General features: G+C 38.3%; 1 protein-coding gene across 2 annotated transcripts; it reads right to left on the reverse strand.

Moving 5' to 3' along the window:
• Positions 1–964: 964 nt before the first annotated feature.
• RIPK1 (receptor interacting serine/threonine kinase 1) lies at positions 965–27,361 on the reverse strand. 2 transcript variants are annotated; one of them, XM_016166676.2, is made up of 11 exons: positions 27,251–27,361; positions 20,418–20,642; positions 19,431–19,587; positions 16,623–16,760; positions 15,098–15,329; positions 13,158–13,307; positions 11,163–11,239; positions 6,357–6,447; positions 4,928–5,497; positions 3,549–3,701; positions 965–1,963 (listed from the first exon to the last, which is right to left on the reverse strand). In XM_016166676.2, the coding sequence occupies exons 2-11, from the start codon at positions 20,567–20,569 to the stop codon at positions 1,677–1,679; spliced, it is 2,007 nt and encodes a 668-aa protein (XP_016022162.2). In that variant the 5' UTR covers positions 20,570–20,642; positions 27,251–27,361; the 3' UTR covers positions 965–1,676. The 2 variants fall into 2 exon arrangements, with proteins under 2 accessions (XP_016022162.2, XP_016022161.2); XM_016166675.2 differs by lacking the exon at positions 27,251–27,361 and adding an exon at positions 27,032–27,164.

Below are 27,361 nucleotides of genomic sequence, written 5' to 3' on the forward strand. Positions count from 1 at the left end.
CTTAACATTGATCATTCAATCTCTTTGGAATTTCAATAACAATGTTAGGACATAGGTACAAGAGATACATTTAGAAAAAAAAATCGACCAGCCCCTGCTTGCTAGCAGGTGACTCCTTTCCTCTCCAGTCTTCCTTTTGGTTTATGTAATCTAATGCCATGTGGCAATTGAGTATTGAGCCTAGATATGTGTGGGTAAGAGAACTGAGAGGGTCATTATAGCAGTGCTTTACTCAACTGGGACAATTTTGCCCTTTCAGGGAACATCTGGCAATTTTTGTCACAACTGGGGATGGGGGACAGGGAGAATAGTTCTACTGGAATCTACTGGGTAGAGGCCAGGGTTGCTTCCAAACAACCGACAATGCACAGGAGAGTCCCCCACAACAAAGAATCATCCAGCCCAAGATGCTAATAGTGCTAAGGTTGAGAAATTCTGCTTTACAGTCTCACTTCTGGGGGTGGGGGGGGGGGTGGGGGGATGTGCGTGTGTGTCTACTGGGGCTGGAGATTTAGGGTCAGACCAACATTACTGTTATTACCCACTGAACACTAGAATCTGCTCTGACAGCCAAATTGCCCACACTGCACCCTTCCTCCTGGGAGGGCTAAGCACAACAGCATACCCTCTCTGTTTAGCAAAGTGCTGGCAGTGATGCCAATGGTCCAGTTGACTTCAGTCTTGCAGTCTTCTAGTTTCTTCCTGAGTTTCAGGTGGGCTTTGAAAGTTTGAGTGCTAGAGGGATAACAACTTGACTCCAAATCTATCTTTTTTTTTTACATCATAGCTCACAGAAAAACAAAATGAAAATATTTCAACAGTATCTTGGGGTAAACTAAGAAGCTATTCAATAGTGATTAGCCCTGAGGTTCCAGTCATAGCTAGGATGAAGACAATATTCCCTGAATACCTGCTCCTTGTTCTGGGCACACGGGTTGAGAAAGTGAATAAAGTATCATCAGAATGCTAAGCAAGAACTTAAAATTTTAATCAAGAATTTTTGTAGTTGTCACAGTTAGTAGTAATTTCTTGCAACAAGTGCCTGATATTTTTGCTTTTTTTTTTTTTTTTTTTGCCGCTTCTTAGTACTCCTTAAAATCTCTTTAATTTATAGAGTAAAATTGCATGCAATTCTTGAAGCCTGTAGTGACTGATACAGCATTTGATACTAAAGTTAATAGGTCCTATAATTTATAATAAACTGGTTGTGATACAAAAATAAAAAATAAAAAGAGAACTTAGAATTTTTCTGTACTTTGATTATAACAGGAGCCTATGTAGAGAAGAGAACACAAAATGAGAAAGCTGATTTAGTTTACATTCACTGAATTTTTTTTCTCGCTCAAACAAAAGTCCAGGAAACTGAATGAACAGCATAAATGAAGGTTATGAGAAGAACTGAAATTAAATGATTGTCTTCAAATACCTCTTCTTTCCCTGTCAAACCCAATTAGGTTTTTTTGGTTGGGGCTCAGCCACTAACAAGTCTTCCTGTTTTGCGGGTTGTTCGCTGTAGATTTTTTCCATTCTCCAGTTGTGAGATGCAGGAAATGACTTTTATGCAGACACAGAACCCATGTCAGTAAGGAAAGAATGCTGGATGATCTGAAGCAGCACACTTTCAGTGGATTACTCACTAAGTGATTTACTCCATGCTGCCAAAGCCCCTTCTAGAATTAGTTCTGGCTGATGTACACCAAAGCATTCAGAAGGTCTGTTCTTGCACACTGGTAGAGGGCATAGGCTAGCTTTCCCACTGTAGCCCCCTTATTGCCTTCCCTCATCAGCCATTTTTGGAGCATCTGGTAAACCTTTTCTTTTAATCCATCTCGCTCATAGTCATGGTCAATTTCATCAATCTGAGATTCGCTGATGCCCAATTTACGTGCACACCTTTTCCAGCTCCTTCCTAGATTTTCCCTGACTGGGTCCAGGTGTTTATCGGTTAGACTAGTAGTATTACCTGCCAAAAAGAAAAGAGAAGAAGGCATCAAGCTGTAACCTATTTGAACCTGTATCAAGGGAAGAGTATGTGCACTACAGTGAAAAAGATAATTTCTTAATTACATAGCTATTGACTCACTGGATGATACTTTCCACGTCTGCTAGCCCACTGGAATCTTTATGAATTAGAATAGGGACCCTCTTCTTCCTAGCAGATGCACTTCTGAGCCACAGCTGATGGCTTTGGGAACAAAACCCCTGCCTACTAGGCTGTTTTATACAACTTTAGCCAGAGGCTGTTTATGTTAGACTTTCCTGATGTAAAGACAGAAAACACCACTTTTGTTCCTTTTGGTCATTTTCCACCTCCATCTGGCCAGAATTAAGGTCATTCAACGCTTGATCCTTTTCACCCAACATTTTACTTTCCTCTTACTTATAGAAACTGTGACCACCAAGTGTGAACCTATTCAATCACAACGCCTTCTCTTGTCTTTTAAGGGATGAGGCATCTACACTTTCCGAGGTTTGTTTTTGGACTCGTCCTTCCCCCACCTAACCGCTGTCGTCTTCTCTTCCCTTCTCCTACAGCCATAATCTCTCTCTTTCTACTGGATCCTTCCCCTTAGCCCACCAATAAAAGGAAACCAAAGGATAAAATGACCACTGCAAACAAACCATATTCCTTAATTCTCATCCTGCCTCAGTAAGCTGCATATAAGGAAAAAGGCATCTCAACCCTCATTCTTTCCTCAGCTCCCCACATGCAGCTTTTTGTCACCACCAATGAATGTCAGCAGTCAAAAAATCTCCCAAGATATTTGCTAAATTTTGTCAATATCTTTCTGAGAGAGGAAATACTGAGTTTTATCAGATTCTCAAAGATACCCTTGTCTCCTCCAAATTTAGGAACCTCTATTTTAGGTATTTTAAAGACTATCCTTCAAATGGGCCAAAGGATTGACAAACTCTGGCTTGTGGACCAAATCTGGCCTGCTGTAAACAAAATTTTATTGGAACACAGCCATCCATGTACAGATACATATTGTCTATGGCTACTGCACAACAACGTGAGTTAAGCGGTTGCAACAGAGACCTCCGGGCCATCAAAGCCTCAAATATTTACTATCTGGACCTTGACAGAAAAAATCTTCCAGTCCTAGGGTTAATCAGAAAGCTAGGTTCTTAAATCCTATTGTTTTGGCCTCGTGACTCCCACGCTGTGTTTTCGGAGAAATGTTATGAGCCTGCATAGAAGAACACTATAAGAGAAAGCCCTCATTTTTATTACAGAGGTGCTATTGAGGACATGTTCTACTATTTATAGAATTCCATTTGATGAGGACCTGAGGGAGCTCTCTCTCCTACCTGAGTAGTAATATTAATGACAATTATGATTATGATAATTTAATACTTTTAGAGATCTTACTATATTCCAGGCAGTGTTCTAAATAAATTACAAAGAAATTACAGAGATATTTTACAGAGGAAACATGGGACAACTTTCAAGGAGAATCAGAGAAATTTAAGATTCCACTACATCCTTCTCAACGAGTAAGAAAGTTCAAAGTTCCTACACGATGGGTTCTTGAAGAGCATCTTACCAAATATATCCAGGTACTTTAAAATTGGCTCTTCTTTTGAATTTGTGTACGCATTGTCCGGTAATGGAGAACTCGTTCCGCCAACCTCCATATAATTATTGTCTCCAATCTGAACACCGGCACTGTTGTATATGGAATATTTTACAGACTCATCTGAATAGAAACACAAAGGTAAGTTTCTAAATTGAAAGCAAGATAAAAAATACAATATAGCAAAGGGCCAGGGCTTTACTCCAAATGTTTATGTTAAATTATTTGTCCTATGCCACCCTGTAAATTCTTTTTTAAAATGCGGCAGATCTTGCATCCATTAGGATGGTTACTATCAAACAAAACAAAACAAAACAAAACAAAACGAGTATTGACAAGGATGTAGAAAAATTAGAACCCTTGTGTATTACTGGTGGGAATATGAAATGGTGCAGCCGCTGTGGTAAACAATATGGTGGTTCCTCTAAAAATTAAAGAAAGAATTACTTCATGATCCAGTAACTCCACTTCTGAGTATATACCCCAAAGAACTGAAAGCAGGGTCTTGAACAGGTATTTATACACCCATGCTCATAGCAGCATTATTCACAACAGCCAAAAAGTTGAAGCCACTTAAGTATCCATCAACAGATGGATAAACAAAATGTGGTGTATACATATAATGGAATATTATTCAGCCTTAAAAAGGAAGAAAATTCTGACACATGCTGTAAAACAGATGAACCTTGAGGACATTGTACTAAGTGAAGTAAACCAGGACAAAAACTGTATAATTCCACTTATATGAGGTTCCTACAGTACTTAAATTCATAGACATAGAAAGTAGAAGGTTGTTTGCCAGGGACTGGGAAGAGAAAGGAGAAAGGGGAGTTATTGTTTGATTTGTACACAGTTTCAGTTTGAGAAGATGAAAATAGTTCTGGAGATGGAAGGTGGTGATGGTAGCCTGACAATGTGGTTTTCATCACAAATGGTAGTCTTTGGCCTAGATAAGAAATAAAAATCTCCAAGACTTATTTCTTACCTTCAGAAAACAGTAAGCAAGTAAAAGAATATAAGCAAATACTTTCATCACTTGCATCAGAAATTGGATATAATGGGACTACTGTGATTTGGGTTAGAGTGGAAGATGTCTACCAGTTAAAAGGACATGTAAACCAACAATTTTAGGCAGCTGCAATAAATCCTACTCAAAGTGAAGTACGCCTGGGCCAAGTGATCCTGATGGAGATTATACCATGGTGGTACCTGGCAGCTGAAGACTCTAAACAACTTGTCCTTTGTTACCTTATAGTCTACATCTACAACAGAGATAATGACTGTTTTTTATTTTCAGAGTAAAAAAAAAAAAAAAAAAAGATAAGATTGTGACTGAAAGGCTTGTTTACCTCCTGATGACAGGGAGATGAATGGAATGGTGGGTAGGTTTCCCAGCAGGTTGGTCTCAGGCACTGGACTTTTATGCAGGCTTGGCATATGGCTTGGAGTTGGCCCATACCAAACTCTGGAACCTACTGTTCCCAGATCCAATGGTCTTGTTCCAAAACCATGTGGACTATAAGATCCATTGTTCCAGTTTAGTACTTGGGGTTGGCTGGTCAGCCCAGTTGGCTGGTGTACTGCATTACCATGACTGGTTGCACTGGAAGAAGCCAGGCCTTTTATCCCTGGGTTCTGAACATTCTCATAAGGTTTTGGCTGTGCAAAAGGGTCATGAGAGACTCTTCGTCTCCTTTCCTCTTCTCTATCATAAGCCATATTCTTTCTGGATTGCTGTTTTGTCTGTCCATCCATACGGCTGCCAAAAAGATGGTAGTTGGCTTCCTCCTGGAGTTTACTCTGCAGGCTGAGTTCATTCTCCTCTTGCTGATGTTCTGGGGAGGGAGCAAACCAGGACTCTTCCACAGGACCTATCCTGAGTCCCTGTGAACTGTGCAGCGAACTGGGCTGTTCTGTGGCTGAGAAGAAATGATCATCATTAGAGAGAATTTCAAGAAACATTAAGAAATAAAATAACACCTCAGCCCCATATTAAATCTATACCTCACAATAGCATACTGAAAACTTTGAAAACAAGTACAAAACATTTATTAGATGGCCATTTTCTCTTATACGTAATAAGTAGGAGCCCATGCCTGGCAGTGAGAGAGCACTAGGAAAATTATAACAAGCAATAGAAAAGAGGGTGTATAGGAATGACCAAGAAAGAAAGGGCCTTATGTCGCAGCAGAGCAGGTGGCTGTCCCCTTGGTGTAATGCAGGGTTGGAAAATAAGAGCGGCAGCTCTGCGCTAATCATTTTCCATGGGTTCTCGCATTCTTTAAAAGCCCTATAAGAGTAGGAGCAATTATGATTTGATGAGGTTTAAGAGGTTAAGTGATTTGCTCCAGAACATACAAATGAACAGACAGTAGCCTCAACATCCTATACTCTGCCTTCCCTTTCGTTATAAGGAAAAGAATATCCTTGCTTAAATCTCTCTGCTTGTACTCTGGATCTAGTCATTCCCTGGCCTTCTCAAGTATTTTGCTTCCACGTAGGTCCCCTTCTTTTTCCTGAACCATCACTTTCTCCCTATCAGATATATTAGGACTCTTATGTTCAGGGTACTTTATGATTTTGGTAAACTCAATGTTACTTCATATTTCAAATATAGGCATCTTGACTCTCAAATATGTTATAAATTCCTTTAAGGTAGGTGTTAAATTTTATATCTCCTTCTGTTTCTCATATGGTTGTGAATAGTATTTTAGAGAGTAGAGTGAATGAATGAGAAACAAATAAGTAGATAAATAGATTTTCGATCATCGAAGATACCTGAATTTGACCTGCTTGGCGGTATTGCTACACAATCCATTTGGAGTGATTGCATTCTCTTCACAATTTCATTTTGGCTAGGATACTCTTTCTATAATAAAGGGCATAGATACACACATTAGTAAATAATGAAAAATAGTTCCAGAAAATTACTACCAGAATGAATCTTTTCAGAAGGTAGGAATTTCATAGTTCTAGCAAGCAGTAAATATTAAAACAACAACAACAACAACAACAAAACGCATTTTTCCCAAATAGCCAAAACAATCTTAAAAAAGAACAAACTTGGAGGGCTCACTCTTTCTGATTTCAAAACACTCTACAAAGCTATAGTAATCAGAACAGTATTGTATGACCTAAGGACAGATATCCAGACCAATGGAACATAACAGAGAACCCAGAAATAAACCCTTGCATAAATGGTCAATTGAGTTTTGGTAAGGGTGCCAAGACCATTCAGTTAGGGAACACCAAATATCCACATGTAAAATTTAGATCCTTACCTTTCAACATATACAAAAATTAAACCCAAATGGATCAAAGACTTAAGCTTAAGAACTAAAACTATATGATTATTAGAAGAAAACATAGGGGAAAGTTTTAAGATACTAGGTTTGACAATAATTTCTTGGAGATGGCACTAAAAGTGTAGGCAACAAAATAAAAATAGATAAATTGGCCTATATCAAAATTAAAATCTGTGCATCAAAGGACACTAATAAGAGAATGAATAGACAGCCCACTGAATAGGAAAAAAATATTTGCAAATCACATATATCAGTTAAGGGATGAGTATTTCAATTATACAAAGAATTTCTACAATTCAACAACAAAAAAACAAATCTAGTTTAAAAATGGGCAAAAAGCTTAAGTAGACATTTCTCCAAAGGATATATACAAATGACCAATAGGTACATAGAAGATGCTTGACTTCGTTAGCCATTATGGAAATGCAAATCAAACTCACCATAAGATATGTAAAACTTCATTAGAATGGCTATTATTAGAGGAACAAAATGAAAAGTGTTGGTGAGAATGTAGAGAAACTGGAACCCTTGTGCATTGCTGGAGAGAATATAAAGCCATTATGGAAAACGGTTTGATGATTCCTCAAAAAGTTAAACATACAATTATCATACAACCCAGCAATTCTACCTGTAGGTATATACCTGAAAGAACTGAAAGCAGGACTGACAAAGATACCTGTATACCAATGTTCATAGTAACATTATTCATTATAGACAAGAGGGGCAAACACCCCAAATATCCACCAATAGATGAATGAATAATCAAAATGTGATATATAATACAATGGAATATTATTCAGCCTTAAAGAGAAATGAAGTTCTGATAGGCTACAAAATGGATGAAACTTGAAAACATCATGCTAAGTAAAATATGCTAGACAGAAAAAGACAAATATTACATTGTCCCATGTCTATGAGGTACCTAGAATAGGCAAACTCATTGAGACAGAAAGTAGAACAGAGGTTATGAGGAACTGGGGAGAGAAAGGAATGGAGAATTGTTGTTTAATGGAGAGAATGTTTCTATCTGGGATAAAAAAAAAATGGAAATAGAGACTAGTGATAGTTGTGAGTGTACTTAATATGCCACTGAATTGTACACTTAAAAATGGTTAAGGTGGTAAATTTTGTTATGTATCTTCACTGCAATAAAAAAAAAGTTTTTCCTCCTATAAAAGTAGTAATATTCATTATAAAAAATACAGAAAATGTAGGGACTTATATTTTTTAAAAAACTTACATATAGTGCCTTCGCGCAAAGGAAAAAATAACATTTTGGTATTTCCTTCATTTTTTTTTTACTAGTGATATTTGTATCTTATCACAGGTAGATGTTCCAAAACATTCCTTGAATGAACATATGAGTGATTTGAAGGACAATAACAAGGGATATTAATTATGTAGAGTCTGTAGCATTTTGTATATTGCATTTTATTTAATGTGATAAGCATTTTTATGTTATTTTAGTTTTATAAAAGCAATTGTCTTATTTTTATATTATTCATTACATAAAATACATAAGTACAAATTCATTTTAAAAGACTCAAACTGTGCAGAATCACACAGAACAACATATTAAAGTTGTTACTTCAAACCCCCACTCTTTTCCATTCCCTAGAGGTAATCCTTATCCAGAGTATGTTCTACATCCTTTTATTCTCTCTTGGGGGGGTGTGGTGTGGTGTGGTGTAGTGTGGTGTGTGTGTGTGTGTGTGTGTGTGTGTGTGTGTGTGTGTGTGTGTATTCTGGAAATATACAAATATATATATTTAAGACCGAACAGCTCACACTCTAAGTTTTGACTTAGTTTTCCATTAATAGGTCTTGAAGATCTTTATCTTTATAGATTAGTTTCTACCTCATATAAATGGCTAGGTAGTGTTCTGTAGTTTCAATGAATCATAATTTAGTATATCTACTTATGAACATTTGGGTCATTTCCAATTTTTTACCCTTAAAATCTAAGGTGGAAAGAACTCTCGAAGCTAAATTTTTGAGCGTACATGTGAGTAGGATAGATTACTGAGTGGAACTGCTGCAGAAGTTATGTGCTTTTAAAAGTTTGATGGATGCTTCATCTTTCAATAAACTTCACGAATTCATACTCTTAACCAATACTGCATGAAATTGCTGGCTATTCTGCATTTTCACCAACACTGATATTACCAATCTTTCAAAAATGTTATCAATCTAATGGATGAAAAGCTATAATCGGTTCATTTTGCTTTTCTCAGTGGGGCCACTTATCTTTTCCAACCTTCATTGTCTATTGATGGAATAATTTTGTTTATATTTTATTCAGAAGTTCACATCTATAGAAAGTGAGTGGTCTGTAATTTTCCTTTCTTATATTTTCTTTTTCAAGTTTGGGAATCAAGGTTATGCTAGTCTCATAAAATGAGTCTGGGAGAGTCCCTTCTCTAATATCTGGACAAAGTTTTATAATATTGGGAAAATTTATACATTGAATATTTGGTATATATCACTGATGAAGCTATCTTATTGATTGTGGAATTGTTTTTGTGGGAAGAATTTCCATCACTGATTCACTCTCTTTTAATGGTTACAGGAATATTCCAGTTTTCTAACTTTGAGTCAGTTTTGCAAAGTTATACTTTTTTCTAGAAATTTATACATTTTATTTGTTTTAAAATCAATTATCAAAAAGTTGTTCCTAATATTCTCTTAATACTATTTTGATGTCTACAGGAGCTGTAGTGATGACTCTTCATTCATTTCAGTCTTCTCTTCATTTTTCTTGACAATCTTGATTAGTTGATTTTTCTATGTCACTAATTTATGCTCTTATTATTTACTGCTTTCTATTTGCTCTAGGTTTATTTTGCTATCTTCTCTAGATGAATGCTTGGCTAATTCATTTTCAGCCTTTCATATATATATGACTATACTAGCAAGCATTTCGTTGCAAAGTGTGTATTGTTTTAATATGTAGTGTTTTTGTTAGCTTTCAGTATTAAACATTTTCCAAATTCCATTTACTTTTACCTAAAGTATTTAAAAGTATGTTTCTCAACTTCTAACCACATGGGATTTTCTAATTCTTTTAAGATTAATTTCTAACATAATTGAAATGCAGTCAGAGAACATTCTTTGTATGATTACAATCCTTCGGAACGGTTGAGACATGTTTTATTTCCCAGTACATCATCAACTTTTGAAAATTTTCCGTATGTTCTTGAAAAGTCTCTAAAGGTAACTATTCTGTAGTTACTAGGTGCAATGTTTTATACATTTCCAAATACGTTCATTATGTTCTTCAAATTTTCTATATCCTTACTGATTTTTCAGTCTGTTTGTTCTAACAATTAAAGAGAAATCTGTATTAAAATCTCCAACTTTGATTATGGATGTCTATTTCTTCTAAGAGTTCTGTCAATTTTTACTTTGTATATTTTGAGGCCATGTTATTATGGGGATATACATATTTAAAGCCATTATTGCCTTTGTGAATTAAACCTTTTATCATTATGAGATATTATTATTGTAGTAATGCTTTTTTGCCTTAGTGACTATCTTTAATGATACCCTTTGGAATGCTTTCGTGGTTTGCATTAAATAGCTCTCTTTTATAGTGTAAAAACCTGACGATTCTTGTCTAAGTTTTTCTTTTTCTTTGTATTTTAAAATCATTGTTTGCCTGTTTTATTCACTGTAATTTCCCTTTTATGACTCTAGCAGTATGTTGCTGCAAAATTCATGCTAGTAGTTTGTTTCCTGCATATGAATGTAGGGAAGGTCTCTGTTTCTCTTTGTTGGTTTGTTGCTAACAGTTTTTGACATTACCTCTCTGACCCCAGAAATCAAACTCACTGCTTCAGCAGAGGCAGATGCTGCTCCCATTTGTTGCTTAACACAAGGAAGTTAGGGGGAGAAGCCAATTTTTATAACTGGCATAAATGTGGATCCCAAATGACTTTCTATCAGTGCTCCAGGTGACCATGCTATTTCTTCTGTGTACTGTCTTAAGACTTGCTCTGACTGATCTACTTACAATACTTTCCATTCTATTCCAGAGAAGTTGTGCTTTTGTTTTCATATTAATATGTATATTTTCTCTCATTTCATTAGTTTTGAAGGAAGAATGGGTCCAGTGTGCCAAACTGATGATAGCTGCATAAAATTGCTAATTTTGTTTTATGGGGTTATCAAGCTAGCTTACCTCAAATCTCAGTAACAAATTATATTGCTATAGTTTTCATGATTGAAAATATAAATGCTTTGATATGTTAACATTTTTAGCATTTGCTATATTACCTACCTTTAAACTCTTTACATCTTCTTCTACATTTTCTTCTAATTGAGATAAATAAAAAGGCCTAAATTCTTCTTCGATGCCTATATAAGAAAAATAGTACTTTAAATTTCTTAAATGTTTTCTAAAATAAAATTAAAATACTGGTACTCTATTTTGAATTACTTACCTTAATCCGTGGACAAAGCAGTACAACAAAAATTTAAATGCCAAATCACTGCCTCTCATGAAAAGACTAACAAGATTAATAACTAGGTAGCCAGAATAAGAACTAAGATAACACTGAAAACCAAGGGCTTCTAATAGCATGTAGTTTCTCTGGCTGCAGCACAAAGCTCTTTCTAATGTGAGTTAATCTCCAAGTGAATAAGGATGGGTAGACTCTTTTGTTTCTGTCTCTCTGGCATCAGCTTTATTATCAGATGGAAAACTCATAATGAGGATTTGATATATAGAGTTAGAGCTGTGAACCCTAAAAGAAAAAGACAACATCCACTTTTGTGACAACAGAGTAGACATACTTTTTCTTATTTCTCTAAGTACCACAAGGACCCCTAGATATTATATGTAAATATATAAGGAGACTCTAAAAGGAGGCAAGACAAAGTCTGACCAGCTAGGGACTTTGGGATCTAAGGAAAGGCATGGCAGTGAGTTCACTGGGTTTTCTTTTTGCCTCATAGATCCCAGACATAGATCTGAAGAGGCTGGCAACACAACAAAAGCCTGCTTTTTCTAGCCAGAGGACTAAGCAAAGGGCAGCCTAGCAAGACAGAAAACCTTTAGTCAACAACCACAATCTAGCCAAATGACACAAAAAATACTGTTGCTCCACCCCGACCATTACCAACAAAGGTTGAATGTGAACACAGAGTTCCAACCTCCTGAGACAGTAACAAGGTGCCCCAACAGCCCCCACCAGAGTGATGTGAGAGAGGGCCAAAGAGGAAGCCAAGGCTTTCCCCTTCTTGACAGATGGTAATGAGCTCCTCCAATCCTGTGGTGTCAGTGGGCAGACTGGACTTGCAATCTCACTTTCCAGGAACAAATGCCCCTTTGTACAAATAGGGATGTGTCCAAAGAGGCCTAGTGGGGAGTCAGGACTTTCACCTCCAATGCATTGTCCAAGGAGACCATGCAGACTCCACTGAAACTCCTACCCCTGACCAGCAATAATGAGGAGGACCCTCGACTTCCGGTGTCAAAAAGACCAAGGAGGGAACCTGGACTTCCCTCAACTTGGCACTAAAAAGGTGGAAAAACCATTCCACTGCCAAAACCATGTCAGATAAAGCCAGCTGTGACAGAAGGCTTAAAGATGATCCAGAATCTCATAACTTGTTAAAGAAGAACTTGTTAAGGATACTGTGCTGAGTGGAGTAATTCAGACAGGGAAAGACAAATGCCATATGATTTCACTTATATGTGGAATCTAAGAAACAAGGTAAACAAAAAACAAAACAGAAACAAACTCATAGATGCAGAGAACATTTTGATGGTTGCCAGAAGAGAGGAATGTTGAGGGGTGGGTGAAAAAGGGAAAGGGATTAATAAACACAAATTAGTAGTTACAAAACAGTCAAATAGTCATGATGATGTAAAGTAGAGCATAAGGAATATAGTCAATAACATTGTAATAACTAAGTGTGGTATCGGATGGGTATTAGATTTATTGGGGTAATCACTTTGTAAGTTATATGAATGTCTAATGTGGTACACCTGAAACTAATATAATAATGTATGCCAATTGTAATTGAAAAATTAAAAAAAATATATTTAAAAAAATTAATTACGAAAAATAACAGAAGAGGGTGTTATGTGCCTGCATGGTTTGGGGAGAGATGGCATCTTTTCATTGAACTAAATAATTGAAATCTAGAACATGAGTTTGAAATCATAAGTAGAACTCAGTTTTCTGAAGACTCAAAGCAACTTCCTGACAACCTCTCACTAGGAAAATTACTACATGGGTGATTGTACATACACAAATGATGCCCTTACCAGCAAATGTTGGCCGAACTTCTGGATTCGCTTCCCAGCATTGTTTCATGATATTGATAATTTCCTTTGGACAGTTCTCAATGATGTCTTCCACATCTGGCCTGTTCCCAGATTTAATGCACATTATCAACTGCTGCTCACAGATAGCATCTGTAAAGCAAAGAGGAGCTTAAGTTGAGACTTTCTTTCAGGTCCTGCTCCTCTCAGGCAGGGAGATAACAGAACTTGGACAATGCCATTGATCTCTCTTTGCCTAGTAAAGATACCTGATCTGATAGGCACAGAATAGCCCTGTGGCAAGGAGCTAACGTATTCCATTGCAGTAATAATCAAACAAAATTTTAATTTCTGTAAGTGAAAGACAGAATTCACAAGAAAGCTGTTTCCTGGTAGAATGGACGATTAATGAGTAACTTAAAATAGAGTGATAATTGCCGTTCAAGAAATAAGTACAAGGGATTCTAGTAACACAACCTTTACTAGAAGGTCAGATAATGCTTTGAGTTCAGAAAAATAAGAAGGAGTTATCCCGGTAAAGAATGGGAAGGGGGACTCAGAGATGATGATCCTGGGCTAGGAAAACGGGATATAAATAGACCGGAAGTTTCAGAAATCACAAAGCATCCCAGTAATTGTGAGTAGTTTGGTATAAAAGCATGTTAACTAAGGAAAGAGAAGTAAGAAATAAAGGCATAGAAAGAAGCTAAAGCCCAATTATAAAGAGCCATTATTCCATAACGAGGAATTTAAAATTTATTATTAAGGCCACAAGGAGTCTTAGAACGATTTTAAGCAAATGAATGAAACGGTCATATTTCCTTTTGGGACAACCTGTTGGCTGAAATGTGAATGGAAGCTATCTTTTTTAGGCTGGCCAGTTGGGCTGCAGTGTGAATGAAGGTGGATGTATATGAGGAGCCTGCAGCAGAAACACAGAGCATTTGAACTAAATAGAGTATAGTGGTAATAAAGAGAAGTAGATGGATTTAAGATGTAAATTGAATTATATATATACTTCAAATTCATAGGTTTTGATGACTGATTGGATGTGGGAGATGAGGGACAAGGTTGAATCTAGGATGACTGAGGCTTCTGGTAGGGCAACTCAGTAGATAGACAGTAATGCCATCTGCTGAGCATCAGAAGAGAAACAAGCCTGTGTGGGCTACAGGGAGAGCCTGCAGAAGATGAATTTGTTTAGAGGGATGTTGCTTTAGGCTTCCTCTGGTTACGTTTAATGAATCTAACACACAATTGGATATCTAGGCCAGGGATAGAGACAAGAGATTTGAGAGGCATGGGCAAAGAGATAATCATTAAACCATGGGAGTGAGAGTAATAATCATGAAAACAAGAATGGATAGGAAAAATGTCCTTTAGTGTAGGCACTTAAACTGAAAAATGACACCTTATGTATCTGTTCTCCTGCACGAACCATGTCTTTCTCATCTTTATATTCTCAATTCTGATTAAAGTACCCACATAAGTATGAAATGACTTAATTCTTGAATTAGCAAATGGATGAATGTATGAAGCATATGACTTGCAGTACGAAAGGGTAAGTCCTCATAAGTTTCCAGCAAGTTTTCCCATCCAGGAAGAATCTGGAAATTTTATAGCACCTCCTAAGCTTAGATGCATTATCAAGGCTCTTATTTGTCTCGTGACCTCTGATTCCTAAACTAAGATTACTCATTCAGTCAACAAAAATTTATTGAGCACCTACTATGTTCCTGGCAGTATGTATACAGATACTCAGCAAATAGCACCGAATAAACCAGATGTGGTCCCAGACCTTGTGGAGCTTACAGTCTAGTGGGTAAGACAGACATTAAATGAATAAACAATTATAAGTATTAACTGACTTCAGAAAAGGCCATTATTTCATTTAACAATTTTGTATTAATACCCAAATCCCCACTCCTTTATAAATGTCTTACTTTCATATGGCTCCTTATGTGCAAATATTGCCCAAAGTACTATGGCAAAGCTGTATACATCTGACTTCTCCGAGGGCCTTGCATTGATGTCATTCAGGTGCTCAGGGGCCATGTAATATAGAGTGCCACCACCATTTTTTTTTGAAGGACTATTCACTTTCCTCTGTTCGTTATGTTCCTCTTTAGTTAGCTTACTCCATGCTTTAAAGGAAGCAACGCCAAGATCAGCTATCTGCAAGAGATCAAACCAATGGGAATATTTTTGCTATAAGCAAATCAGATTTGTCTTTAAATCTGAAGCTTACCCAACAGATGTGAGATACAGTGAATTTTCCAGAGATGGCTGCACTGAATAGGTTTAAAACAGTTATGTCTAGACAGACTCATAGAAACTTTGTGTTTCCTCAGCTCTCTGGAAAATCATGTGAAATTCTGGTATCTCAATTGTTATGCAATTAAAAAAAAAGGAGGGGGGAATTTGCTAGCAGGATTGTGAAGGCAGGGAGGAAGCAAAACCGAAGACATTTCTGACATGAACAACAACAAAACATATTTGTTCTAATTGTTCACTCTGCATGTTTTTCAACTATTTCTGGAGCTAGGGGGAAAAAAAAGAAGTATTTTCTTCTCAGTAGACCTGTGTAGCAGACAGTGACAAAGTACTGCACCTTCTATTTCCCCTAATGGTGTCCAGAAGCCCATGGATGCAAGTTTCCAAGGATTCCAAAGATACACTGATAAGAACTGTGCTGCTACTTGTTTTGAGTTGATAGCCTGAACCTAAGAGAAGATGAGATGGAAAGGTGGAAATAGACAGACAAAAAAGCAGAGAAAAATACCAAAGACAGAACAAAATAAACAGTGAAGTGGCAGGGAAAAATGGCAGAACAATACAGTTTAGGAGAAATCAAAAATGACAGTTTCACTTTTGCCTCCAGGAATCCGAGCATTTGAGATGAATTTTGGTATGTAACTATGTAAAATCCACAGATTCTAACCCAGAACATAAGAGAACATAATATAAAGAAGGAACCTTCTTTAAAGACAGGAATAAAAATCTATCTAAGACTAGAACAAAAGCGTTGGAAGAAGAATGTTCTAGCAGAGAGGGATGCCTGCGAAAGCAGTTCCTGGTCCCTCCCCCAAGGCCACTTCCCCTTTCAGATTCTTTCTCTTGGATTCCTGCTGCCAGAGCCAATTAGCTATGATGATCTACCTGGTTAAAACTTGCTCTTGAGTGAACAACAAAATCTGTTTCTATTGTTTCCTTTACTACTTTGGAAAGAGAGTTTTCACAAGAAAACATAAAAAATGCAAATGAAAGTAACTGAATACATAAAAAATATAACTTCATCAAGTGTATCTTCCTTTTCAATCCTTGGTAGAGCCTTCCAGCACTACTATCACCAGTTATAATTTGAGCTAGGTCCTCCTTTAGAGTCTACCATGTACAAAAATAGATTTACAGTGTAGAATTAAACTAAAAATACTCCAATCTTCAAGAAGATTTTAGGTTATGGTTTACCTTAATGTGAAAGTCATCATCAACGAGGATATTTTCAGGCTTTAGATCTTTGTGTATTACATGTTTTCCATGTAAATAGCGCATTCCTTCAATGGTCTCCATAATTATCCTTCCTTTTACAGAGAGGGGGATACTGCTCTAAAACAAGTAATATTAAGTCTATGAAATGGAAAAGTAATTAAGCAGGCCAAAACAACTGTTTCATTCACGAGTAGCGCGTCTGCACCTAAGGTGGTTTACCAGGTTGCCTTCTATCTTGCTCTGCAGGTCTGCTGACATTGTAAAACGAACCCCTGTTTGAAGAAAGAGTTCATCCCAGGTGCTAAGGGTATTAATGGTGTGTTTCCACAGTGTAAAAATAAAACTTCCATGACAATATTGTAATATATAAAAATGCTGTACAGTTAAGCAACATGAAGACAAAACTTTATTATTATTATTTAGGATGTATACATACTACCTAGGATGGTGCCTGTTTGGTGAATGAATAGAAAAATAAATACACCAAAAAAAATATTCTCTATGGTATGCTAATATGATGTTCTACTCTATATTAAATATGTGGAAAATTTCATGGAAATGTGTGTATGAAATAACATTATGAGAAAAAAAATACAAGGGAATGTGCTCACAATGATTACAAACATGTACGGATTAAGCCATAATATAACATAATGTTATTAATCCTGAAGTGAATTTGATATCTATTTTGTGATTTGTTATCAGGTATTTCAGGTCTTTGTAGAGTCTCAGGTCACTCTCACAATTGTATTCTAGTTATAGGAACATCTATGTTAATGTAGACAATTCCAGTTTCTATTTATATTAGTTGAACATTAGATTTGCTTATCACTTAAAAACATAAATTCTCACTCTGTATGTGTACACACATGGGTGTGCAGTCCCTCATTTACAAACAGGCTGTTACCTAAAAATTTATAGTTGCTGGTAAAATGGGAAAAAATTTTCAATTTAGATTCCCGAGTCATCTCCCCAAAGTATTTAACTCATAATATAGCTGAACTAAAATATTCATAGTCTGATCACTACCATACAAAAAATTGCCAGAGATTTTCCCTTCTATAGTCTTTGCACTTGGAAAAAAAATTCTGAGCAAGCAAAGTAGATCCCCTTCTCATATCTCTGTCTGCTTCTCTCACTATATCCTTACTTTCTTCTTGAGCCCCAATTAGTGCACCTTATCTTTGCCTGATCCCCAGAATGCCTCTGGTACCAAATGACTTATCTCCTGATCAAACTGATCTTATCTAGTTTTGTAAGGAAGAGCAATCTGATCAAATCAGAATACAATGTATACCAGTGATTATCTTTTCTTTCCCACAGGTATTTGTGACAGATGTCTGTGACTTAAAATAATTGGCATAACTGTAGCAGTTGTGGGGTCAGGGGAGAAGAGATGGGAAAGGGGGGGATATATGCAATAAAGGCAGTCATATCTCACCACTCTCACAGGCAAACTGTGGATTGGCCAAACCTAGCTACTTGCAGTTTCCCAAATTCGGTGTACTTTCGTTTGTACATGCCATTCTTTCTGCCTGGAACACTCGTTCTCTAATTCTCTGCTTCAAAACTTCTACTTGCCCTTGGCTCAAGCATTCTTTTTCCGGAATCCCTCCCTATTTACCCCATGCTGGGGTGTATGCCTCTCTTCTGTGTTCTCGTAACACATGATGAGGCTGTTTATCAAAAATTGTACACTACACCGTTCTCTTACCTATATGTTCCCTTTTATTTGTCTGTGTCATATTTGCTACTGTTTCCTGAACAACTAGCACAAGACTTTTCTCTTAATAGGCATATAAACTTTTAAAAATGCTCTAGAGTTATTTGGTCAATTTTTATTTTCCTGTTTTAAGTTGTACTTATCCAGTATCATTGCCGCTAATGGTCTATATTTAAGCTTTAAATTTCTTAAATGGTGTCAAAGTACAATCATTAATATTCTGTCTTCTCATAAAGCAGGACCCCCCAAGCCCCCAGCTGTGGACTGGTACTGGTCTGTGGCCTATTAGGAACTGGGCTACACAGCAGGAGGTTAAGAGAAGAGTGAGAGAAGCTTCATCTGTATTTGCAGCAGCTCCCTAGCACTAGCGTCACCGCCTCAGCTCCACCTCAGATCATCAGGCATTAGATTCTTACAGAAGCACTGGTCTCTGATGCCAAAAAAGGTTGAGGACCACTGCTTTATAGTATATACCCTTTAATCAATCAAGCAATCAATATTTAATTGTTATCCATTATGCATATACCCCACATCAAACCACGTGCTTCATGAGGACAGGGCTACCTTTGAACTGTGGATCTTAGAGTGGCTGACTAAACAGACAGGAACAACTGTCTGCAGGGAATGGGGAGGCATGGGGGGACAAGATAGCCCAATTTGTAAATCACTAGATATTTTAGATTTTCTGAAGTCAATCCCTTATTAAATCTGCCTTGACTTTTCCTCCCTAGTGCATGGTCTTGCCCCTGCTCAATCCCTGCAGACGGTTGTTTGTTTTCCTTTTGTCAGCTATTCTTAGAACCACAATTCAGAGGCAGGCCCTGTCTTCATGAAACACATGGTCTGAAGTGGGGTATATGCATAATGGATAACAAATATTGACTGATTGATTGATTAAAGGGTGTATACTATAAAGGACTGTATGAGAAGACAGATTATTAATAACTGCAATTTGATACCATTTACACCAACAAAGCTACAAAAGGACAAGCAGCAATAACCACAACAGACAAGCAGTACCCAAGTCACCATGCCTGTACCATGCATGGCAAAACCCCCCCTACCTCAGTTTTCAGCACATGCATCAGGTTGCCCTTTTCCATATACTCCATAACAAGAGAGTAGTTTCCTTCTTCTATGATGATACCCAGGAGCTTCACCACCCGCTGGTGTCTCAGCTTGTGCATCATCTTGCCCTCTTCAAGGAGGGATTCATTGTACCTGTGGGAGAGAAAGGCGCTGTTAAGATGAGCTAGCCCCTTTTCCTTTTGTACCTGCCTCCCCCCCCAAAAAAAAAAACCAAAAAACGCAATGTACACCTTCAATGAATCCCATCGCAAGTACATTTGTCACTGCCTGTTCATGTACTGATTTCTGCTAGGCACAGACTACAAGCTTTAGAAGGCGGAGTAGTTTCTTACTCATCTTTATATCCCTCCTTCCCAGTGACTGGAAGTGGGTGCTCAAGAAATGTTAAATCAACAAACAAATGAATGAACAAGCAATAAATGAATAGCAGCAACGAAACATAGCCTGAAAAAAGGACTGTCCTGGAGCGTGTAATAAAAAATGCTGCTGCTCTCATAACCAAGAAGAGGGCGAAGTAAAACAACTCCACCAATTGTTTTAAAGAGAGGGTTTCTGGAACTGCTAATAAAACACTTTTTTTCTTTTCCATGTTTAGAACTAGTCCTTACCAAAAATGTGAAGCAAGTAAATAAGTCTGTCTTCACTGATCCCTCCCATTTCCTTTTCATTGGCTTCTTCATCACCCTTAATCTCTTTTCCTTTCTCTACTTCCTTCCTTCCATTTAGCTTCCATTATTCACTAGCTGTAAACTTTTCACTAATCAGCCTCAGAATCCTTATCAGCAATACAGGGATAATAACTACCTTGCAGGGATGAAGCTCGTGTGCCAAATCCATGCCATGGCCTGTCTCGTTCTAAAGCCTGTGCCTCTGTTATCCACTGCCTGCTCCTGCACCTGTGCAATAAGTGTTTCCTGCCGCCAGCCCGCAGTTTGGTTTACCCGCCACTGCTCCCAACTCACTCAGTGCGCTTGGGTCCTGTGTACACCTTTTTCAGTATTACGAGTCCATGGGATCTGTGTAAACACAAAGACACCTTTCCGAAGCCCCCGCTGTCCAGAAACTCCTTCTCCAGGAAGTCACTAGATTTCATCTTAATGTCATCCAAGGACATGTCTGCTTTCCTTCCAAATGCTCAGAATGTTCAGAAGTATACCACCTTTAAGTTTCCCCCTCAGAGCTGTGCCCTGTAAAGAAAACAAGAGTACATCTCAGTGCAGAGAAAGTCATTATCCAAAAAATTTACATAAAGATCCATCACATGCTTGGTGTGCCTTTACTTTTTGCTAGACTTATAGTGTCTATAACGAACTTTTTCGTATTTCTAAGAATCACAGAAGATCACGATTTATATTCCTTAGACTTTCATTTATGAGCAACATGGAGGACTAGAAAATTTTGAAAAACTCTTCTGCTACAAAGGACATATATTTATTAGGTAACATAATAAAAACATCCATTCCAATACACAGCTGGGCTCAGTGCAAAGGAAAAGAACTTCAGGCACTGAAAGCAAAAAGGGCACTGGCCATGAGGCTGAGGCCTGTATGGTAGCTGCTATGGACTAAATGTTTGAGTTTACCCCAATTCATATGTTGAAGTATTATCCCCAAAGTGATAGTATGAGGAAGTGAAGCCTTTGGAAACTAATTAGGTCATAAAGATGGAGGCCTCTTGAATGACATTAGTGTCCTTATAAAAGACACAAAAGAGTTTTCTTTCTCCCCACCACGTGAGGATACAATGAGAGGACAATCGTTTGCAAACCAGGAAGTAAGCCTGCAGGCACCTTGATCGTGGACTTCTCAGCCTCCAGAACTGTGAGACGTAAATGTCCACTGTTTAAGCCACCCAGTCTGTGGTAATTTATTACAGCAGCTGAACTAAGACAGTGGCCCTCTGGGGCACTACTAACTTGGCCATCCAGAGGTCAGGTTTTAAAGCCCAGACAGGAACAGGAGAGAAGGTTTAGAAATGCAAGAAAAGAGGGTTGAAACAAAGATTCCCTCCTTAACATGGCGCTCCTCAATGTTCTACTGTACCCTTCAATGAAAAGATGATTAGAAAAAAAGCAGTTCACTAGCAAAAAAACTTGTCTTAGGCTGGGAATGGAGTATAAAAAAAAGTCTTCATGTGAATTCATAACCTTGGGCCTATCATCAAATAGATTTGAGCTTTGAATTTATACTCCTCTTATAGCCAGGATCCCCTGAACTAAGGACTTTTGTATGGAAAGTGGTGAAAGACTGATGGCATCCCTGGATTATAAGGCTAAATACCCTTAAGCCAGGCCAGACAGGATTCCCAGAAATAAAGCCTAACTTAACATGAGCTCCCTTTCCAAAATTATAAAACACAAAAGAAAAAGTTCACCATGGGCCAGAACCAGTAGGTAAAACAAACAGCAGTACTAGGCACAAAAGAACTTGAGGTAATTAAACTACTGAATAGCCTTAGAAAATAAAAAAGTTTAAAGTAATTATGAGCAAAAGAAGGAATTTGAGGAATATAAAAAGAACAGTGCACTATCTAAAAAGAATAGGAAGATGTGAAAAGGATGAGTTTGGAGAGTTTGTATATCAGTGCTTTGAAATATACAATGCACACAATCTCAGGACAGAACTTCGCTTCATTCTTCTTCTTTTCTGCTATTTATTTATATTTATTTCCCCAAACTGAAGTGAAGGCTAAAAATTCATGGGGGACCACAATGGGATACTATTACATACCCACAAGAATATCTGAAATTAAAAACGCTGACACCACCAAATACTGGTGAAGATACGAAGCAACCAGAATTCTCATACATTGTTGGTAGAAGTATAAAATTGCACAACCACTTTGGGAAAAGGTCTGGCAGTTTCTTATAAAACTGAACATACACCTATACTATGACCCAGCAATTGCAATCCCAAGAGAAATGAAAACATATGTCCTCCAAGATTTGTACAATGTTCATAGCAGCTTTATTTGTAATAATCCCCAAACTGGAAACAGTTATCCAGCAATAGAATGGGTAAAAAAACCAAAAAACAAAAATCAAAAAACCAAAGAGCTGACATATTCACATAATGGAATACTACCCAGATATAAAAAGGAATGAACTACTAATACATGCAACAATGTGAGTCACAAAAATATGCAGAATAAAAGAAGCCCTATACAAAAGTATACCATATAATTCCATTTATATTAATAGAACAAACTAATCTGTATTGGAAAAAGAACACAGGTTGCCCAAGTACAGAGTAAGGACTGAGTGGGATGATGCATAAGGGAGCTTTCTGGGGTGATGGTACTGTTCTAGCGGAGTTTAGGGTTTACATAGGCACAAGCATTTGTCAATACTCTACAAGTGTACTCTTAAGAATTACAGGTAAATTTTATATCAAAAGAAAAATCTGTAAACATACTGACCTCTAGTTAGTGGTGTGCATGCTGAAATATCTAGAGGGAAGTATACTGATGTCTCTGATTTACTTGGCAGACAAACTGGTGGATAGAGAAAGGGATGAGTGATGGATAGTTATATGAGAAAGTGAGCAGAGTAAAATGATATAGATGGTGGATAGAGTTCCCTGTAAAAACTTTTTAACTTTGCACTTTGAAATTTTTCATAATAAAATGGTAGGGGGCAGGGAATTAGAAAAAATAAATAACTGGAGAGGTTTTTGAAAATGCCTAAGCTCATGGTAGTCTTGTACAGTGACCTGTTGCAGCTGGGCTTGGATAACCAACCTCCTACATCTTGCACAAAGGCTGTGGATGGGTCCTGCCACCCAGACCACGGACTACGTGCATATATTGGAATAGGAGAGGACACTATGAACATGAGATATTCCTATAACATGAGACATTGCCAATCGAGAGGGAGTATCTTCAGGAAAGTGGGACATCTGTGGGGCAGGGGGGTTCAGGGCTGCCCAGATAAAGGACATGAAGACTGAGGGAACACAAGGGTGGAGCAGGCATTGAAGGTGAGGTAGTTAGTGGAAGCCATAATGACAGCAGAAAGAGCTCAGGTCTTTCTCTTGCATGAAATCTAGCCCTGTAATTTATTAGCCCCATGACTTGGGTAGCTTACAGCCCCAATTTTCTCATTTTCAAAAGAAAACAATGACTATCTCAGGACCAGTAAGGATTACATAAGAAAAAATATGTGAAAACACATTTGTTTCCTGCTTTATAGCTCTGGCTATGGTTGGCCCAGCTGCTCACATTCATCCACATTTATCTCGTTTTACTAGGCTTTGAGAATGCCAATGTGCAGCTGGGATCACCCTGCTCAGTTCTCTACCGACCAATCCTTGTGAGAATGGGGAAGGCCTTGTGAGTGGTTTAGATATCCAAGAATCACAAAAACACTGAATGCAGGCAGGTAGAACACCACATTACAAAGCCATGTTACGGAGTAATCAATGAAGGCACACTGGCCTGTTTTATCATGTTATAATAACTAATTTATAACAGGATACATGGATATTAACTCAGGGACTCAGAAAAGCAAATTTTTTCCAAGAAATTTCACAAATTACCTATAAGGCAGGGTGAGTCTATGTATCAAAATATTCATATCTATGTTCAATTGTTTGTCAATTGTACCTCAATAAAACTAAGGAAAAATACATATAAATAATAAGAAAATAATTAATATTCCCCAACAGTCAGACTAGTGTTTACTATAGGTGGGAGATAGGAGGGACAGGGGGTTTCAGGAGTGATAGCAATGTTCTATTCCTTAACCTGTTAAGGAATGTTCACTTTGTGACACTATGTAAAGTGGTGTGATACTTTGTGCACTTTTCTGTGTATGTTATACTTCAATAAAAACATTTTTTAAGTTTTTTTATATTAATTTTCAGTGGTAGAGAGCTATTTTTTCAATTAAGTGATGACCATACATAATGAGTCTTGACAGAAAATGTTGGTTGCCTACCTATTATGGCCCCTCTTTGTTCCATGCTAATAGGACTTCAATTTTACTCAAGATACATTGTGGACTTCTCTAAAGTTCCTTGATTATATATCTTGATGCTGTGCCCAGATAAACAAGAGAGCTAAGCAAGGAAGAGCCAACTGATGAGCAAGAGACAACACTGAAGCAGTTTAACCAAGCAATATCATGTACGTTAGCACACTACATTCCCATGAAGTTTTATTCTCATCATTCCAATTTACAAATAAAGAGACTAAAATTTAGAGTTAAATGATTCATCCAAAGTGGCAGATCCTGGAACTGAAACTGTCTCTTCACTCAGACGTCCACTATCAATTCACTAAAACATGCTACTTTGTCTAGATAGCAAAAATAATGTCTTTGTTAAAATCAGATGCAAAGGCCTAATCTTACAGCCTTGCTCACCTATACTAAATAAGTATGCTACATCAGAACCAGGGGAATGGATAGGCTAAAATTTAAAAACATAAAAATATATGGTTCAAAATCAATATTCTACAGGTTAATACAATCATTTTTGCCAGAGTATCATATCCAACCAAAGCATACGAAGCTATTTTTTCAAATTCCCAGGTCATATTGGTGGTATTAATATGTTATGGCTTAATAAGCACCAAATAATAGTTTGCCATTTTGGAAGTTGCTATTTTAGAATTTTTTAAAATTCTTATTAAGATTCACAATCTTGGGAGTAGAACATATCCCTAGCGTGCAATACAGCACAGAGAAAAATGAAAAAGTAATCATTACTGTTATCAGTAGTAACAATGATGATACGCCCCGAATTTTATTTTAAACAAGCTTAATCTTCACTTTTTGGGTTTAGAAGAGCTGCAGTTTTCCACATTTCTAATGGACCACAATTTCCTCCTTACTCTTCTTTTTTTTTTTTTTTTTTTTTTTTTTAAGCCTACAACATCCGGTAGTCCCAGGTGGTCTCCCATTCATGTACTAACCATGCCCCACCCTGCTTAGCTTCCAAGATCAGACGAGATTGCCTGGGGGGGGAAGGGGTTGAGTGTGGCATGGCCCTAGATTCCTCCTTACTCTTGCACTAACCTGGTAGTTAAAAATGCAAATCAAGTACTAAATCATTCCATATTCTGTTGTGAGAAACACCTGGGATGCCTGGTGCTTGGAGCAACACGGTCATCAGAAGCAGATGTGGACTTGCACAAAAGGACACATTGCAGGGAGGGCACACACCCCTGACCTATTCTGGGACTTCTTGCTCTAGGGACAAGGATAACACAGCGACAGGAACTAGAAAAGATACTTAAGAGGAGATAGCTGAGAACACGGAGGTGGCTTTGAGGCCGAATCTGGGAGTTAAATGTAGCTTGTATCCAGCTAGTATACTAGAGTAACAATTACTTAATTACAAAGTCACCATTATTGTGGAACTGAATAAAAAGCCATGGAGACAGGGGTGGGGGATGCTAGCTTTGCCAATCCTCCTCTGCTTTATCCATGTTAGTAAAAGCATTTCCAGACTCCGACTCTTCTTCCTAACCATCTCTGCAACACATTCCAAAGTTAACTCCAAGCCTTGATTTCCTCAAGTGTATATCAAGGAAGAATTAATATTGGAGTAAAGTCCAAAAGGCTTCTGTAAAATTGCTTATAACATATTATAATAGCCTTAGGCTTTGTCCAAGATAAACAAGAGCTCTGAGAAAGAAACAAACCATCAGCAAGACACAAAGAAATAAATGAACACCCTCTTCCACTCTCCCACACACCTTGCACGTTTCTGTCAAATTTTTACAAGAATGTAGCCAATCCTCTTTAAAACCCTGAACAGTTCAGTAGCACTGCATAAAAGCAAATGCCACTGACCATTGTAAGAGGCTTTCTAGGGTTATGACATTTGCCCCTTTTGTCAATGTGGCGGCTGACTCTTCTTTTCCATTTGCCAGCTCACATCTAAGATTACGGCGCAAACGCTTTTGATTGTTTGCAAAATCTGCTGTGTCCCGTAAGTGCAACAGTAAAAGGTCCTTTCAAAGGGTTGGTAAGAAGTCCTGGTTAAAGACATCGACTAATCTTATGGTAAGAGCACACACCACTGTATCTCAATAATGCAATGAAAACCCTACCAAAATAACAAAGATAAAAAAACGAAGGGCTTGTTCCAGCGTCACAGCGCTGTCGTGACCCTAGGGCAGGTCTCCGCCTTGGTACGGATTTACACCAAAACCTCCCGCGAGTAGAGCTTCTGAGCCTTTGACAGCAACTCCGCAACCGACTTCCAGGAACTTTGGCGGACGTTTCTATGACCGGGTAACATTTCCTCTTTTCTTTTGTCTTCCCAACTCACTTTAAAACAAATTAAAGCCGGGATCCTTTGGCTGACAGATCTCCAGGATTTACAAACTGAACACAAGGCCCCGCTTTCCGTGCAGCAGGTGCTCCCCTCCCCCTGGCGGCCGGAGTAGGGGGTATCCCGTCCTCCGTCCGACTTCCGGGATCGCCGCGGGCCCCGCCCATCACCCAATCAGCCCACTCTCCGCCCGACTTCAGGAAAGCCCGCCCGCCGACGCACGCCAGACCAGGAAGCCCCGCCCCTGCCAGAAGCGCAGTCTAGCAAACTCGGCCACCGCCGCTACGCAGACGCACCCGAGAGTTACTTTCGTTTTCGCGGCAAATTTCCCGAGGCCCAAGTGCTGGAAGAAACAGCGATGGAACAGTCAGGAAGTACTCCGACTTTGGCAGCAGCCTCACTGGGGCGCCCTGGCGGAGGGCGCCCGAGCTTGACGCGGGGGAGAGGGGTGTCCGCAGTCAAAGCTCTGAGTGCTCGGGGAGACCGGGCCGCAGAGCGGCCCCCCCCGCGCTCACCGCGCCCGGCTCCGTGGGTCCCGCTCTGCTGCGCGCGTCCAGCCACGTGGCCTGGGCTTCCTCGCCCCGCTGGAACAGTGCGGTCGGCACCTGGAGGTGGAGGCCTGCTGG

This window comes from Rousettus aegyptiacus, unplaced genomic scaffold (genome assembly GCF_014176215.1).
Source record: "Rousettus aegyptiacus isolate mRouAeg1 unplaced genomic scaffold, mRouAeg1.p scaffold_m13_p_1, whole genome shotgun sequence".
In the NCBI taxonomy this organism is placed as follows: Eukaryota; Metazoa; Chordata; class Mammalia; order Chiroptera; family Pteropodidae; genus Rousettus; species Rousettus aegyptiacus.

Excerpts from the sequence above, each read along its gene's own strand:
- RIPK1 (XM_016166676.2), bottom strand. The coding sequence starts at position 20,569 with ATGTCCTTGGATGACATTAAGATGAAATCTAGTGACTTCCTGGAGAAG. Across the intron at positions 13,308-15,097 it reads ACATAAGGAGCCATATGAAA|ATGCTATCTGTGAGCAGCAG; the intron begins GTAAGACATTTA and ends TTTGCTTTACAG. Across the intron at positions 11,240-13,157 it reads AGTTCGGCCAACATTTGCTG|GCATCGAAGAAGAATTTAGG; the intron begins GTAAGGGCATCA and ends TTTCTTATATAG.